We start from the raw sequence: 13515 nt of genomic DNA on the forward strand, positions 1-13515 counted from the left end.
CTTATTTGATTGTTTTTTCAAAGTACAGGCTCACAAGTCTGAGGAGGACTTGAAGCCACACCCTTTCCAACACTGCTAAGTGTTTGGACTGTCAGAACTCGAGTGTCATTGGGTCCTCAGTGGGGTACCTAGAGCAGGTTCACCAAACTCTCTGAGCCTCAATTTCCTCATATGTAAAAGGAGATCATAATCCCTCTTAAATCATAATGGCTTTTCTGATAGGGCCAAAAGGAAGCAAGGTGTTAGTTACAAGACAAGCTAGGCCTTAGATGGACTATAAAGATGCAAGACTGCAGTTCTGTCCTCATAGAACTCACAGACAAGCAGAATAGAGATCCTGACCAAAACAGTTACAGTACAAGAAAGCCATGCTATGGTGACGAGTCAGAAAGCCAAGGACATACTTTCTATTCTTTAAACGAAAAAAAACATTTTCCAACCTTAAGCCTGCAACTGCAAGTTCCCGGAACCTAATCACCAGGCCAATTCCACATCCTCAATCTAAAATTCATCCACTTCTTCCCATCTCCACTGACACCATCCTACTTCATGAATTCATTCAATAGATACTGAGCACCCACTATGTGCTCATGAAATGTGTACTAGATGTCAGAAATCACAGCCATGAACAAGACAGACACTCTCATGAAGCTCACACTCTGGTTGGGGGGAACAAACAGAAAACAAAATAGTAAGACAAAACAAAGAAGATGCTGGACATAGTTACTTTAGATAGGGTGGTTACAAAGGTTTCTCTGTCAGGTGACCCTCAGACAAAATATAGGACTCTTTTTTCTGGGTTATTGCAACAACTGTCTCCTGCTTTTCTGACACCCTGCAATCTCTTCACAGCAGCCAAAGTGACCTTTGAACAACTAGATGGTTTGTCACTGGTCCCGATGCAATTAGAATAAGGTTTAGTTCACTCATTCAACAAAAAATTTGAACATCTACCACATTAGGGCACTGTTCATCGGGAATAAAGAGACAAAAAATTTCTGACTTAATGGAATTTACATTCTAATGAGAAAAAACAAGATACTACACATCATAAAAAATATAAAGTAGAAAAATAAGAGCATTAAAGAAAAAAGTAGACTGATGAGGTGGGGGGGGGCGTAGTTTTCGGCTACAATTTTTTAAACCCCTCTCGTGGTTTCCCCCGCCGCCTTCCCCTGTACTTCAGTCCCCTAGACTACTCTCCCTCTTTACTGGGCCTTTGCAGATGCTGTTTCTCTCTGCCTGAACCATTTTTGTCCTCTTTTCACCTACTCATTCTTCAGCTCTCAGCTCAAATTTCACTTTCTTTCAGAAAACTCACCAGACCCGGCCATGTTTGTATTCTCGGCTTTCACAGCACCATACCCCACACCTGTAATCACCAGTCATATTTTTATTTTTATAGCGTGGTTGCATTTATTTATTGTTTACAACTTCATATAGACTCCAAGAACTACAGCCGTAACCCGCTTTGCTCGTGATTGCACCTCCCACGCCAAGCACAAAGCCCTGGCCCTTTTAACAAAACTCCAGTCTACGCGCCGCGAAGGCGGCAAGAGGAAGTCTCGCAACTCAACCGGAAGCCCGAGAAGGGAAAGGCCCGCGAGGGCTGTCGAGAGGCGTGGTTTTTCAAGCAGGCGCGTCCCCTCCCTTGGCGCCAGTGCGCGTGCGCTGCCTCCGTCAGCCAAGGTCGGGAACATGGCTGCGCGGGCTTTGTGGGCGGTCCGGCGGCGGGTGCAGAGTCTGTTGGCCTCGACTGCTCAGTCCTGTAGCAGGTAAGCGAGGCAGGCCAGGGGATCAGAGACGTGTGGACGTTGCGGGTCGGACAAGCTGACGAGGCGTTTCTGGGCTGGAGGACGAGGGTTGTCTTAGCACAGGCGAAAGAATCCATCAAGACTCTCGGCCGCTGCGACCGGGTGCTCACGGTCCCATTTTACGGAGGGGGAAACTGAGGCGGACAGTCATGCCTCGGTCCCAGGCCGAGGAAGATGGGAAGATCTGAGGTCATGTCCCCCAGAGGTGAGAAGTCTTTTCAGCCTCGAGCATCGATTGAATTGGGTGGGGATGTTTCTCTGTCCCGGCCCCTTCTCCTCCTCTGTGGTGTCTGCGGGTAAATTTGTATTCTTTTCCTCAACGCCGTGTGTGTCTCGGTAGGTCCCTTCCCCTTATCCGGACATCACTTTATCTGTCGGTGAAAGGAGGGCAATGGGACTTGGTCTCTCGAAATGGTCCTTCCACCTGCTTTCGGGAGTCTGTGAAGTTCTTCCACTTGCTGCCTTTATCATCAGCAGCAATAGCTTTTATTGGTCGCCTACCAATCCGATTGCAGAACTAGAAGTAGTTTTTATTATCCGCCGTTGAATGATTGAGGAAACAGGTTTAGAAAATTGAATAACTTTTCCAAACTTAAACACTCAGAAAGTGGTGGAAACCGGGCTGGAAACTAGTCAGGGCTCTAGAATCGATGCTTTTGATTAATGAGCAACGTTAATTATTCTCAGGTGCTATTTCTTCCCGGAGAAAGAGAATGAAAGTGGCAGTGTAGAAGACGGAATAGTACCTAGGAAATGTAAATTAAGCTCCGGGGGTGGGGGAAATCCTTAACACCTGGGTGAGAAATTGAATTCCTGATCTAGGGCTGTTATGTTTTTGTTTTTTTCACAATAAAGTGGGTGTGGGTTTTTTGGTTGGTTGTGTTTTTTTTTCTTCCAAACAAATGGTAATTTTATTCTTAATAGATAATTCAAAATGATTTATTTTGCATGTATTTTATGGGAAACATTATTTGTAAATATGTAATAAGGTCATACTATATATTTATACAGGTTGGGATGTCATCAGGCTCTCAAAAGTTTCTGAAAATTCGTGGCAGTTGATTAGTGAGAAATAGGTGACAAAAGAAAAAAGCCTCTATTTTGTGGGAGAAATGAGATCACATTTGAAGTGGAAAGATTCCCTGTTGACAGAGCAAAACTGTATTCAGAAAAAGAAAATAGTGTTTCTGTGTTCTGTCAGCTCCATGAACTGGATAAAGAATAATGGTTTCTGAAAATTTATGCTTGATTAAAGAACAAAACGCCAAAGATACAGAGAGCCAGAAGAAACAGTAATGTGACACTTGTAAAACTAGTTCTCCCAACCACCAACTTATATTTTTATGGACCATATCTTATATATAGGATGTTGGAAGTAGTTTTCTAGAGAATTCAGAAGTTTTCTGAGGCCATATCTGTATATATGCTCTCTACCCAGTGAAAAAAGTGAAACAATCTTCTTGCCAGAAATGGTGACCATTGTTTTTACCTTAGGTAAAACATATATGTAAAAAATGTTTATTTTAGGTCAAAAACATAAAGGTATTTCAGTGTTGGTGATGGGATTGGTTGGGTTTTTTTGTTTGTTTGGATTTTTTTTTTTTTTTTTTAGTTTTTTTATGTAGAATATAACACATATACATGGAAGTGGTAACTTTCCAAGTGCAATTTAACAAACAAATAATTAGCAAATTTCAAAGAATATTTGAAGTTATAAGTTCCAGAACCATAGTTTCAGTTATTTCCTTATTGTGAAATATATATACAAAAAGGTGATAACTTTCAAATTACAATTTAACAAGTAGCTATAGAAAAAATTTCAAAGAATGCTATGGGTTACAGTTCCACCATTTCAATTCTTCTAGCTATTCTAGTAACCTAGCAACTAAGAAAAAGAAAATTATTTAGAGATTCAGTATTCATAATCCTCTGCCAAATTCCATCTTATCCGTTGGCTAAGTTTATTCACTTTCCCAATATTCAGGGATGTCTAGGCAGTGACCACCCTAACTTGTTCATGTTGAAAAGGGGTGTCGACTTTATGAGAAAAGGAGACACATCTAGTTAATGTTCTTGAAGAGGCTGTTGCCTCTGGGTTTGGGGACTTGGCTAGCATCGGAGTTCTCTGAAGGATTTAAGTTTCTGAAGAATAACTTAGTGAGTGAAACTGTAGATTCTTGGGTAGGGATCTGGGTGTTAACTAAGGTTTTCAGGACTACTGTTGACTTTGGCTTATCATACTGTGGTCATTTGGCATACCTAGCTGCAGCTTGCTTAGGAGTAACCTCCAGAACAGCCTCTTGACTATTTGAATTCTCTTAGCCACTGAAACCTTATTTTGTTCCCTTTCATTTCCCCCTTTTTGGTCAAAAAGGCATTCTCAGTCCCTTGATGCCAGGATCAGGCTCATTCCTGGAATCCATGTCACCAAGAAGACTCATTCATCCGGGGGGGTCCTGTCCCACATTGGGGGGAGGGTGATGAATTTATTTACAGAGTTAGGCTTAAAGAGAAAAAGTCCACATTAGAGCAACAAAAGAGATTCTCTGTAGGTGACTCCTAGGCATAATTACAGAAAGGCGTAGCCTCCCCTTTATAACCATAAGTTTTGCCCAAGTAAGCCTCAAGATCAAGGGCTTGACTTACGAAGTAGGGAGTTCCTAAGTTCACATAGCATGTGTTATGTCCACAATAATCCATCTGTATCTCACATTATCATCACTTAGTTGTACAATCCTCATCACTCTCCATTTTTAAACAATTCTCATGACCCAAAACATTTTAAGTTAGACTTTTTTTTCCTAAGTTTCCTGGAAGATTTCATAAAGGTCGAGGTGTTTGGGGTCATGAGAATTGGTTGGTTTTTTTTTTGGTTTTTTTTTTTCTGTAGTTCTGTTGAAATATATTCACAGACCATAAAATCATCCAAAGTGTACAACAGTTGTTCATAGTTTCATCGTATAGTTGTACATTCAACACAATTTTTGAACATTTTCATTACTCCAAAAAATAAAAATGAAAATAAGAATAAAAATAAAATAAAAGAGAGAACACTCAAAGCATCCCATGATGCTTTTGGAAGCTGGTGATTCAGAGAAGTGACCAGAAGAAAGATGGTTTCTTCTGATAAAATATCCTGCTTAGGCATACACTGCAGTTCTGTAGCCCAAGGAATTGAAGGGATGGGCCACATCTCCCATCTCTTTCGGCATCTGGCCATTTTCACTTTAAACTGCCCCGAGACTATTTTGATCTGCTTTCAATTTAATAAATGTTTGTTTGTTTTTTGTTTGGGGTTTAGGGAGCCGGAGGTATTTCACCCTGTGTAATTTGCCCCAGATCTATGATGGATCATATTTTCTGAACAATATGTAATCCAACACCAGTTCATAGTATTTAAATTCAGGACCTGCTGGAAAATCTGGGAGATAAAAATTCATCACCTTACCCACACCTTTTATACTGGCTGTTCCCTCTGCCCAAAATGTTCTTCCCTTTCTTAAAGCAAACTCCTCCTTTACCCCATTTAAAAAGCCTTTGCTCAGATGTTGCCTCAATGACCACTCTCCAATATATGCCAATCCATGCAAACTGTTTGTTTTATAGAGCTTTTGTACTCACAGATTGTTTTGCTTGATTATTTTGCTTTGAATCAAATTATGAGGATTCAGGAAGTATAATGGAAACTCCTTAAACTAGAGAGTAGAACTGCTACAGTCCAGAATCTGCCTTAAACTAGCGCCTACAAGTATTTAATCAACTTGATTTTGTATATAGGTGAGTTTCCAAATCATAGTATCTTTCTCAACATAGATTCTCTTCCCTAAAAGCTTTATAGTTTGCAGTCAAAAAGGCTTAGAATTCTAGGCCTACTTCCAATTTGCTTACATCCCTTCCCTGGGATTCATCTTCGCCATCTGTAGAATGAAAGGCTAACTCAGAACTGTGTGGCTTTGTGTTGGAATTCCCACTTGGTGTCCTCTTTGCTGATTTTTGTGTACCTACTTTTGGCTATTTCTACTGCCTGGTGCTCAGTATCCTAGCGCAATAGGATACTAGCTCTGTAATCATAAGCAGGTCATTTAGTCTCTCTGAGCCTCAGTTTCTCATCTGTAAAATGATGATAGCAGTATCTATTTCAGATGTTGGGAGATGAAAGGTATGATTCAGGTAAAACCCTAGTAAGAGTGTCTGGCACTTACTAAGCCGCTTCACAAGTGTTCATATTGTTATTGCCTCTTAAAGTGACTGAAAGCATTCTCTAGTGACTAAATCTGGGCAACTATTCTAATCTCTAAATCATATTGTGTACCTTTGGCTTTTTATGAAGCATTTTCTCATTATGTGCCACCTCTTCCCCACACACACTTCAGGGAATGGCTGTGTCCTTTTAGTACTGCCACCCAGAGGACTGCTGGTGATGACTGCAGCTCTGAGGACCCTCCTGATGAGCTTGGGCCATCTCTGGCTGAACGAGCTTTAAGACTAAAAGCTATTAAACTGGAGAAGGAAGTCCAGGATTTAACAGTGAGTAGTAGATTTTATATTATCTGTCCTTCACATCCTTTTTTTTGGCTTAAATATCCAAGTAAAGTTTTTTATGTTTTTAAACTAAGTTTAAAATTAAGTTTCTCCAGACAAAGGTACCCAGTGTTCTTTTTTACTTCAATTGCTCTTTTTCACTCTAATTATTATTCTTGTTATTTTTGTGTGTCTGCTAATGAAGGTGTCAGGGATTGATTTAGGTGATGAATGTACAACTATGTAATGGCACTGTAAACAATCGAAAGTACAATTTGTTTTGTATGACTGCGTGGTATGTGAATATATCTCAATAAAATGATGATTAAAAAAAAAAATTAAGTTTCTCTAATTGGTTTGTTTTGCCTTAAACTGTTTTTTTATTAGAGTAGTTGTAGGTTTACAGAAAAATCATGCACACGAACAAATAATTGTTTTCCTATTATTAACATTTCGCATGAGTGTGATATTTTTGTTAAAATTGATGAAACAGTGTTATTATAATTATTAACTCTAGTCCATAGTTTGCATTAGGGTCCACTCTGTGTGATACAATTCTTTGGGGAAGGGCTTGGTTGCTGTTTTTTGCTTTTTTCTGGCTTAAACATTTTATTTTGAAATAATTTCAAACTTACAGGACAGTTGCAAAAATAGTACAGTACCCTTACAGAGAACTCCACTGTAATTGGCTCTTTACCCCCTCACCTTACCTCTATTTTCTTGCTAGGTATACTAAGCAAAATAATGTAGTAGTTTAAAAAAAAAAAAAAATCGCTGAGTATAGCCAGTATATATATATATATAGCCAGAATATAGCTTTTTTTCAATTCTCTGTTGTGTTACAGCTGATTCTTTGGCAGCTTCAGTGGAGGTACAATGTCTGGCATGTAGTTGAAAGTAAATATTTGTTGAATGAATGAGGTGATTGATCAGTATATTGTACTCTACTGATCAGACCACATTTAGCATAGTGTGCCCACTCCTGGATTGACAGGCACACTTTGAGAAAGACAGAGTAATTCCAAAGCAGGATCACCCAGCATGGTAATGAAATTAGAAAGTATGTCTTAGAGCAATTGAAGGAAATAGAGATTGTAAACATGAAATAGAAAAAGACTAATACGGGCTAAAATTACTGCCTTCGAATAGCTGGTACACTTTTAAAACTTTAACTGTCAGCTGTCCTGGAATTCATCTCAGTGAAACAAAGTTGGACTATGGCAGCATTGGCTGACTGTGAAAAAGAAAGCTAGTTCCCAAGAGAATAGTTCCCTATTGCTAAGTGTTGAAACTAGCCAACTAAGTGGCTACCTAGTAGGGATGTTGAAAAATATAGGTTCCTACTTTGGCTGGGTATTTGGGATAGCTGAAACCCAATTCTTGGGTGTTTTGTTTTGTTAATAAAGATGTGTTACAAGATTGAAATTTGTAAAGTGAGCAAAAACATTATTTTCTACCAATAAAAAGCATTTGTTTTCTCATCATTGTGTCTTTGCTTTTGATGTTCAGGTGAGATGCCAGAGAGCTGTGGCTGATTCTGAAAACATAAGGAGGCGAACCCAAAGATGTGTCGAAGACGCCAAGATATTTGGTACGTGAGAGATTTATTCACAGTGAAATAAAAATGCCTTTTAAGTTAAGGACATTTATTAACAGTTCTTCAAATGGAGCATAGTAAGATTTCATCTGGGTCCTTCTCGGGTCCCTACTCTACCATTCTACAATTCCCATAGGCTTTAACTGTGCTGCTTACCAGGAATAGTGTCAAGTGAACCATTTGCTAAAATACTATTTTTATTTTGACCAAACTTGACACAGTCATATTTTCTAAGCATTTACAGTTACTACAGTTGACATTCTAGTGCTTATATAAAGAATTCTGATTTGACTCATTAATGAACAAGAGAATCATTAAGATGTTCAGAGGAAAATCCAGAGAGCAGATACATAGGCAGTTCAGGAATACTGAAATTAATTTGCTTAATAGAAGCAAAATTGGTCTATATCCATAGGGCAATTAATAACCATATCTCCACCAGACAATTTTCACTACTTTCAGCAAGAATCATTTGCATTACCATCTGTATTCTACAACTTACCCAGAGGCTCAGATTCCATAGAATCAAAGAACTCTAAGTCTGTGCTAGACTACATCTGTTTTTCCATTGAAAGTAATCTTTTTGGTTCATTTGGAAGTCTCACAAATTTTTCCCTACATACATCACATGTTGTTCCAAAGGTGTTCATGAAAGTGTTGATAGAGTTGGGTAACATGGATTCAAAGATAAAGTACAAATCTGTAATGGCTTGCTGCATTCACAATTTAATTTTATCTAGCTCAATTCTCTCCTTTTGCAAGTGAGCTGATAGTTACTTGATGACAGATGTAGACCTGGATGCATTGTCCCTTGGCCCCTAATCTATTCTTTCCCTTATAGCACATTATTTCTTGTTCTCTGGATTTTATCTATTTGCACATGGAATTTGCTTCATTCCTGCCTATCCAGTCACACTGTTTTGTAGCTCATGCTTTTCACTCAGTGCTGTAGAGCTCATGTTTTAGAGTTTCATTTGTCACCTAAGTAGTGACTCTCAACTTGTATTCCTGATCTTTTATTTCCAGCTCTCTATAGCAGGGGTCTGCAAACTATAGCCTACAGGCCAAGTCTGCTGCCTGTTTTTGTACTGCCCATAAGCTGAGAGTAGTTTTTATATTTTTTTAATGGTTAGGGAAAAAAATCAAAAGAATAATATTTCCTGACACATGAAAATTATATAAAATTTAAATTTCATTATCCATGAATAAAGTTTTAACTTTTGTCAAAAAATTTGTGGAAAAGTATTTTCTCTTTTGTTATATGATTACCTACATAAGATCCTTAACTTTGCCTCTTTGCCCACAAAAGTAAAATATTTACTATATAGCCCTTAACAGAAAAAGTTAAGGAATCTCTTAGCAAACAGATTCCCAATTATGACAGGGAAAGACTTTCTGTTTTGTTGTCTGCTGAGGCAAGCTCTCCAAGGGAAGCAGTAGGTAAAAAGCGTAGGTGGGCTTATCAGCCTTGAGTTAGGAACCAGATCTACATCCATTTTCTCAAGACTCCTAGAAACAAATACATTAACTAAATGCAAAAGAATCTGATAGATAATCCAAAGAGCAAATTATGTCTGGCAAGATATGGAAACCTGAATCATTTGCTTAGGTTATTTCCTCCTGGTATCCAGGAATGCTCAGAAAATTGAAGATTGCTTGGTGAGCATGCAATTCGAACAAAAGTGGGATTTTTTCAGGGATATAGCCAGGTATATAGCATGATGACTCTATCCTCCTTCCAGGAATAGTTTTGTCCCAGTAATCCACTTTCTCTTAAATAGGTCACAGTGACCCTTATCCCCCAAGAATTTATGCAGACATCAACCATCTATTAAAGTAACATGATAATTGAAATCAGAGACAGAACCCTTGATGCAGACAAGAGAACCTAAGGCTTCTTACTTCATGCAACCTTTCTGACTTGACTAAAGGCCAGGGCTGTTTGTACTATGGTTGTGTACGTTTCAGTCCAGAAGCTTAGAGCTGTCAAAAACTGATTATTAGAGTGTTGTCTTCCTTTGATTAGACATTGGTTAGGCATTAGAATGCCTCTGATGTTCCTGGTTGATCTTTATCATTCTTTATTCTTGGGTGGTATTCTTATCTTATCAGCATACTTTTCAGGCCTTTGGCTACTCTCTTTGATTCTCTTTAATAGGCATTTTTTTATGGTTGCCATCCCTAATGGGGTAGGGAAATTATCTTGCGGAACTTTGATCCCCCGTATACTGATCTGCCCTCATCTCTAACTTTCCTCAGCTTGCTTCAAAAATGTCTTCCCTCTTCAGCTGTCTTGCTATATAAGCAGCACCAGTTTTCTCAGTTTCCAGACAGGTAGAATCATATGACTCTTCCCTTTACTTTATGCCCTGTATACAGTCAGACCCCAAGCCTGATTCCCTGGAAATGTCTCCTGATTTCACTCTTCTCTCTATTGCTGCCTCTCCTCCACCAGACCAGGCCCTATCTCATGCCTAAATTACTTCCTTTGCTTTCTTTTTTCTTTGGCTTTCTTTCCTTCCTAGCCTATGTGTCATACCCTAAAACTCCAAATACATTGTGAGTGCTGTTAGACTAACTTGAATCATGTTCCACTTCTTTTGCTCAAGGAGCTTTAATGGGATCTCTGTCATCCAGAAGTTGAAAGCTGAATTCCGTCTTCTCTGGCAGAGTCTTTTCCTCCCATTCAGGCAGTAAGACTGGGAAATCTCTTCTGGATCATCACTTTCATAGTTTGTCTGCAGGTGATCATCTTCTTACCTCTAAGTACAGTTAAGGTGGCTGTGTTTCAGCACAGGTCCCTGTTCCTGGATTAAAGCCAGATCAACAAAGTCCTTCACCCCTCACCACCTCTGCTGGAGCTCTGGGTTGTGCCATCAGACATCTCTGCATTGATGGCACTCCTTATAGTCATTTCTGTAAGAAACATCAAGTCTCAGAATTGGGAGTAATGGAATCTCACAGCAACTGGTTTATTTTTGTCTTGTAGCAGTTCAAACAATAAGTGTCTGTTTTCTCTATAGGAATCCAGAGTTTCTGTAAAGACTTGGTGGAGGTGGCAGACATTTTGGAGAAGACTACAGAGTACATTTCTGGAGAAAAAGAGCCTGGGGACCAGAAGCTCACTCTGGAGAAGGTCTTCCAAGGGTTGTCACTTTTGGAAGCAAAGCTGAAAAGCGTGTTTGCCAAGCATGGCCTGGAGAAGATGACACCCATTGGTGACAAATATGACCCTCATGAGCATGAACTCATCTGTCATGTGCCAGCTGGTATTGGGGTACAGCCTGGCACTGTGGCATTAGTAAGGCAAGATGGCTACAAACTTCATGGCCGCACCATTAGACTTGCCCAGGTAGAAGTGGCTGTGGAGTCTCAGAGAAGACTGTGAATGAGCCATCAGGAACTGAATGTTCTCCCAGAGTGCAGTCACACGTGTGTTTCCTTTATTTATTAAACGAGGTTTGTATTGTACATGAGCTATTTCATGTGATATGTTTTGGGTTTAGTCATATTGGCTTTATTTCTAAGCTATTCTGTTGATTTAATGTGACCTATTGGGTCTCATCAGAATTCTTGCCATTGGGCATTTGAACAATGTGACAAGTGTTCCTTTGGCCTTTATCAAAGTATGTTTAACAAAATTATTTTTAAATTGGTACTCTGAGGACTTCAATCCAATATCTTTTTAAAAGGTGGAAATAAGTATACGTTTATGTATTTTCAACTAATTCTTCCAGTTTAGTTGGATAAAAGATGTGAGAGTGAGTGGGGAGAGTTAAATAGTGTGAGTAAATATTGATAGTTTCTAGGAGCTTGTATTTTGTGGAAATTTAAGGAGATGGTGGGGATTGGTTCAACATTTGGATACTTAGATGGTAAAGCTTTACAGTAGTATACATTTAGATCATATGGATTATTTTCCTTTTACCCTTCTTTCCTCCTTGTAGTCCTGCTAGGCAGTCTTCATTATCCCACTTATTGTCACTTATTGTTCCATACCCACTTCTTTCCCATTTGCATGGGCTGAAGATCTACATAAGATTTTGGAACGCAGGGAGTCTCAAGAAATCGGAAATACCCAAGCACTTTTCAAGCAAGGCTGGCCTAGAAACTTTGTGCTTTCCTTGTTCTGAGTCATCTTTAAATTATTTTCTCCGTCCCAAGGTACATAATCACTTAAAGGAAACTGAGGCAGCACTAACAGCAGATGACCCAAATCAGTCCATATAAGTACTCTACCTATAGTTTCTCTTAACATCAAGCTTGAAATCTGCCCCTTTGTCAAATTTGCCTTTTCATCTTTCTCTTAGATTATGGAGGAGCGTAATCAGGACAAAAATGGTAGGTTTCTACACTTTCTCCTGATTCAATTTAGTTACACTGAGATTTGTTTTCCCCTAATTCATACTACAAAGCACTACCTCTCACAGCCACAAGCTTAATTTCCTAGATTTTTGTCTGTCTTGTATCACATTTGTGTAAACATCTAGCTCCTCTTTAAGTATTAATCTCTTAGAGTACAGGGCCTATATATTATTTATTTTTGATTCCTTCAGTTTTGCTTAGAGTTGGTGTTAAACAAGTTATTAAAGAAATGATTCATCTGTAAGACTTTAGAAAGTTAATTATCGATATTTTAATGAGTTAGAACAGTCTTTAATGATCATCTCATCCTCAGTGAAGACTTGAATAAAGAACAATTAAATATTAACTTCAGTCATTTAAGCTTTGAGAGTTCTTTAATGAACAGGCAGATAACCTGTACAGCAGACAGGTGTTGCTAGATATCCAGATTGCATAGGTTTATGTTTAAACTAGTTACCTATTTTAGTTCCCTTCTGGAACTCAATGACTCCATTCAGTGGGGTAGTAAAGGTTACCTCTTAGACATAAATGATTCTAGAACACTATACAGACACTTAATACTGATTGATTTAAAGTCACCCCCCCCCCCCCGCCATGGGCCCTGCCATCACCAGCAAATACATATCCTTTAAAAAAACATAAGTAAATACATGCTTTTAAAATGTAAGCAAAGGATTTGGTAAAATTTTAAAACCCACAATTTCTTGGCATTCCACTGAGTACATACTGTAAATTTAGTGAGCAAATTTCACAATACAAATTTGTCTTTTCCTTCCTTCATTCCTATGAGATTGGCAGATGGTAACAAGAAAATGAGCTAATCATGCATGTTTGTTCTTGGATTACTAGCTGTCATTATCATTGGATTGAGATTAATCAAAACTTTAAGGGTAGAGTGTTCTGATTATGTAAAGCATTTTCTAATATTCCTTTCCACCTCGTTTTTGCAAGTGAAGTAGATTGTGAATTTAGATTCTTTTATTTATTATTCAGTAGTTTTACAGACTTAAAAGTGTAAATTTAGAAGATAGAGCTATAACAGTACGAATCTCAAGACGTTGATGTGTTTCAGGGAGGAAAGAGCTTGGACTTGGTAAACATAGACTTGAATCCAAATCTGAGCCCAGTCACCTCTGTGTGGGCATCAATCATTTCACTCTTCTGAGCCTGTTTCCTTGTATGTAAAATGGTTATAGTCTCTCACAATAGTGGTGTGAG

At 38.7% G+C, this 13515-nt stretch overlaps 1 protein-coding gene across 1 annotated transcript; it reads left to right on the forward strand.

Moving 5' to 3' along the window:
* Nucleotides 1–1502: 1502 nt before the first annotated feature.
* Nucleotides 1503–11403, forward strand: GRPEL2 (GrpE like 2, mitochondrial). The gene is made up of 4 exons (XM_037801533.1): nucleotides 1503–1775; nucleotides 6188–6341; nucleotides 7845–7926; nucleotides 10956–11403. Exons 1-4 carry the CDS (start codon nucleotides 1699–1701, stop codon nucleotides 11318–11320), a joined length of 678 nt encoding a protein of 225 aa, XP_037657461.1. The 5' UTR covers nucleotides 1503–1698; the 3' UTR covers nucleotides 11321–11403.
* The last annotated feature ends 2112 nt before the right edge of the window (nucleotides 11404–13515 follow it).

Source organism: Choloepus didactylus, chromosome 13 (genome assembly GCF_015220235.1).
Source record: "Choloepus didactylus isolate mChoDid1 chromosome 13, mChoDid1.pri, whole genome shotgun sequence".
NCBI classification, from domain to species: Eukaryota; Metazoa; Chordata; class Mammalia; order Pilosa; family Megalonychidae; genus Choloepus; species Choloepus didactylus.

What these genes read in the sequence shown, in the direction of transcription:
- GRPEL2 (XM_037801533.1), top strand. Translation starts at nt 1,699, where the DNA reads ATGGCTGCGCGGGCTTTGTGGGCGGTCCGGCGGCGGGTGCAGAGTCTG. An exon ending in AGGAAGTCCAGGATTTAACA is followed by an intron (nt 6,342 to 7,844) that starts GTGAGTAGTAGA and finishes TTTGATGTTCAG; the next exon opens with GTGAGATGCCAGAGAGCTGT. An exon ending in CGAAGACGCCAAGATATTTG is followed by an intron (nt 7,927 to 10,955) that starts GTACGTGAGAGA and finishes TTTTCTCTATAG; the next exon opens with GAATCCAGAGTTTCTGTAAA.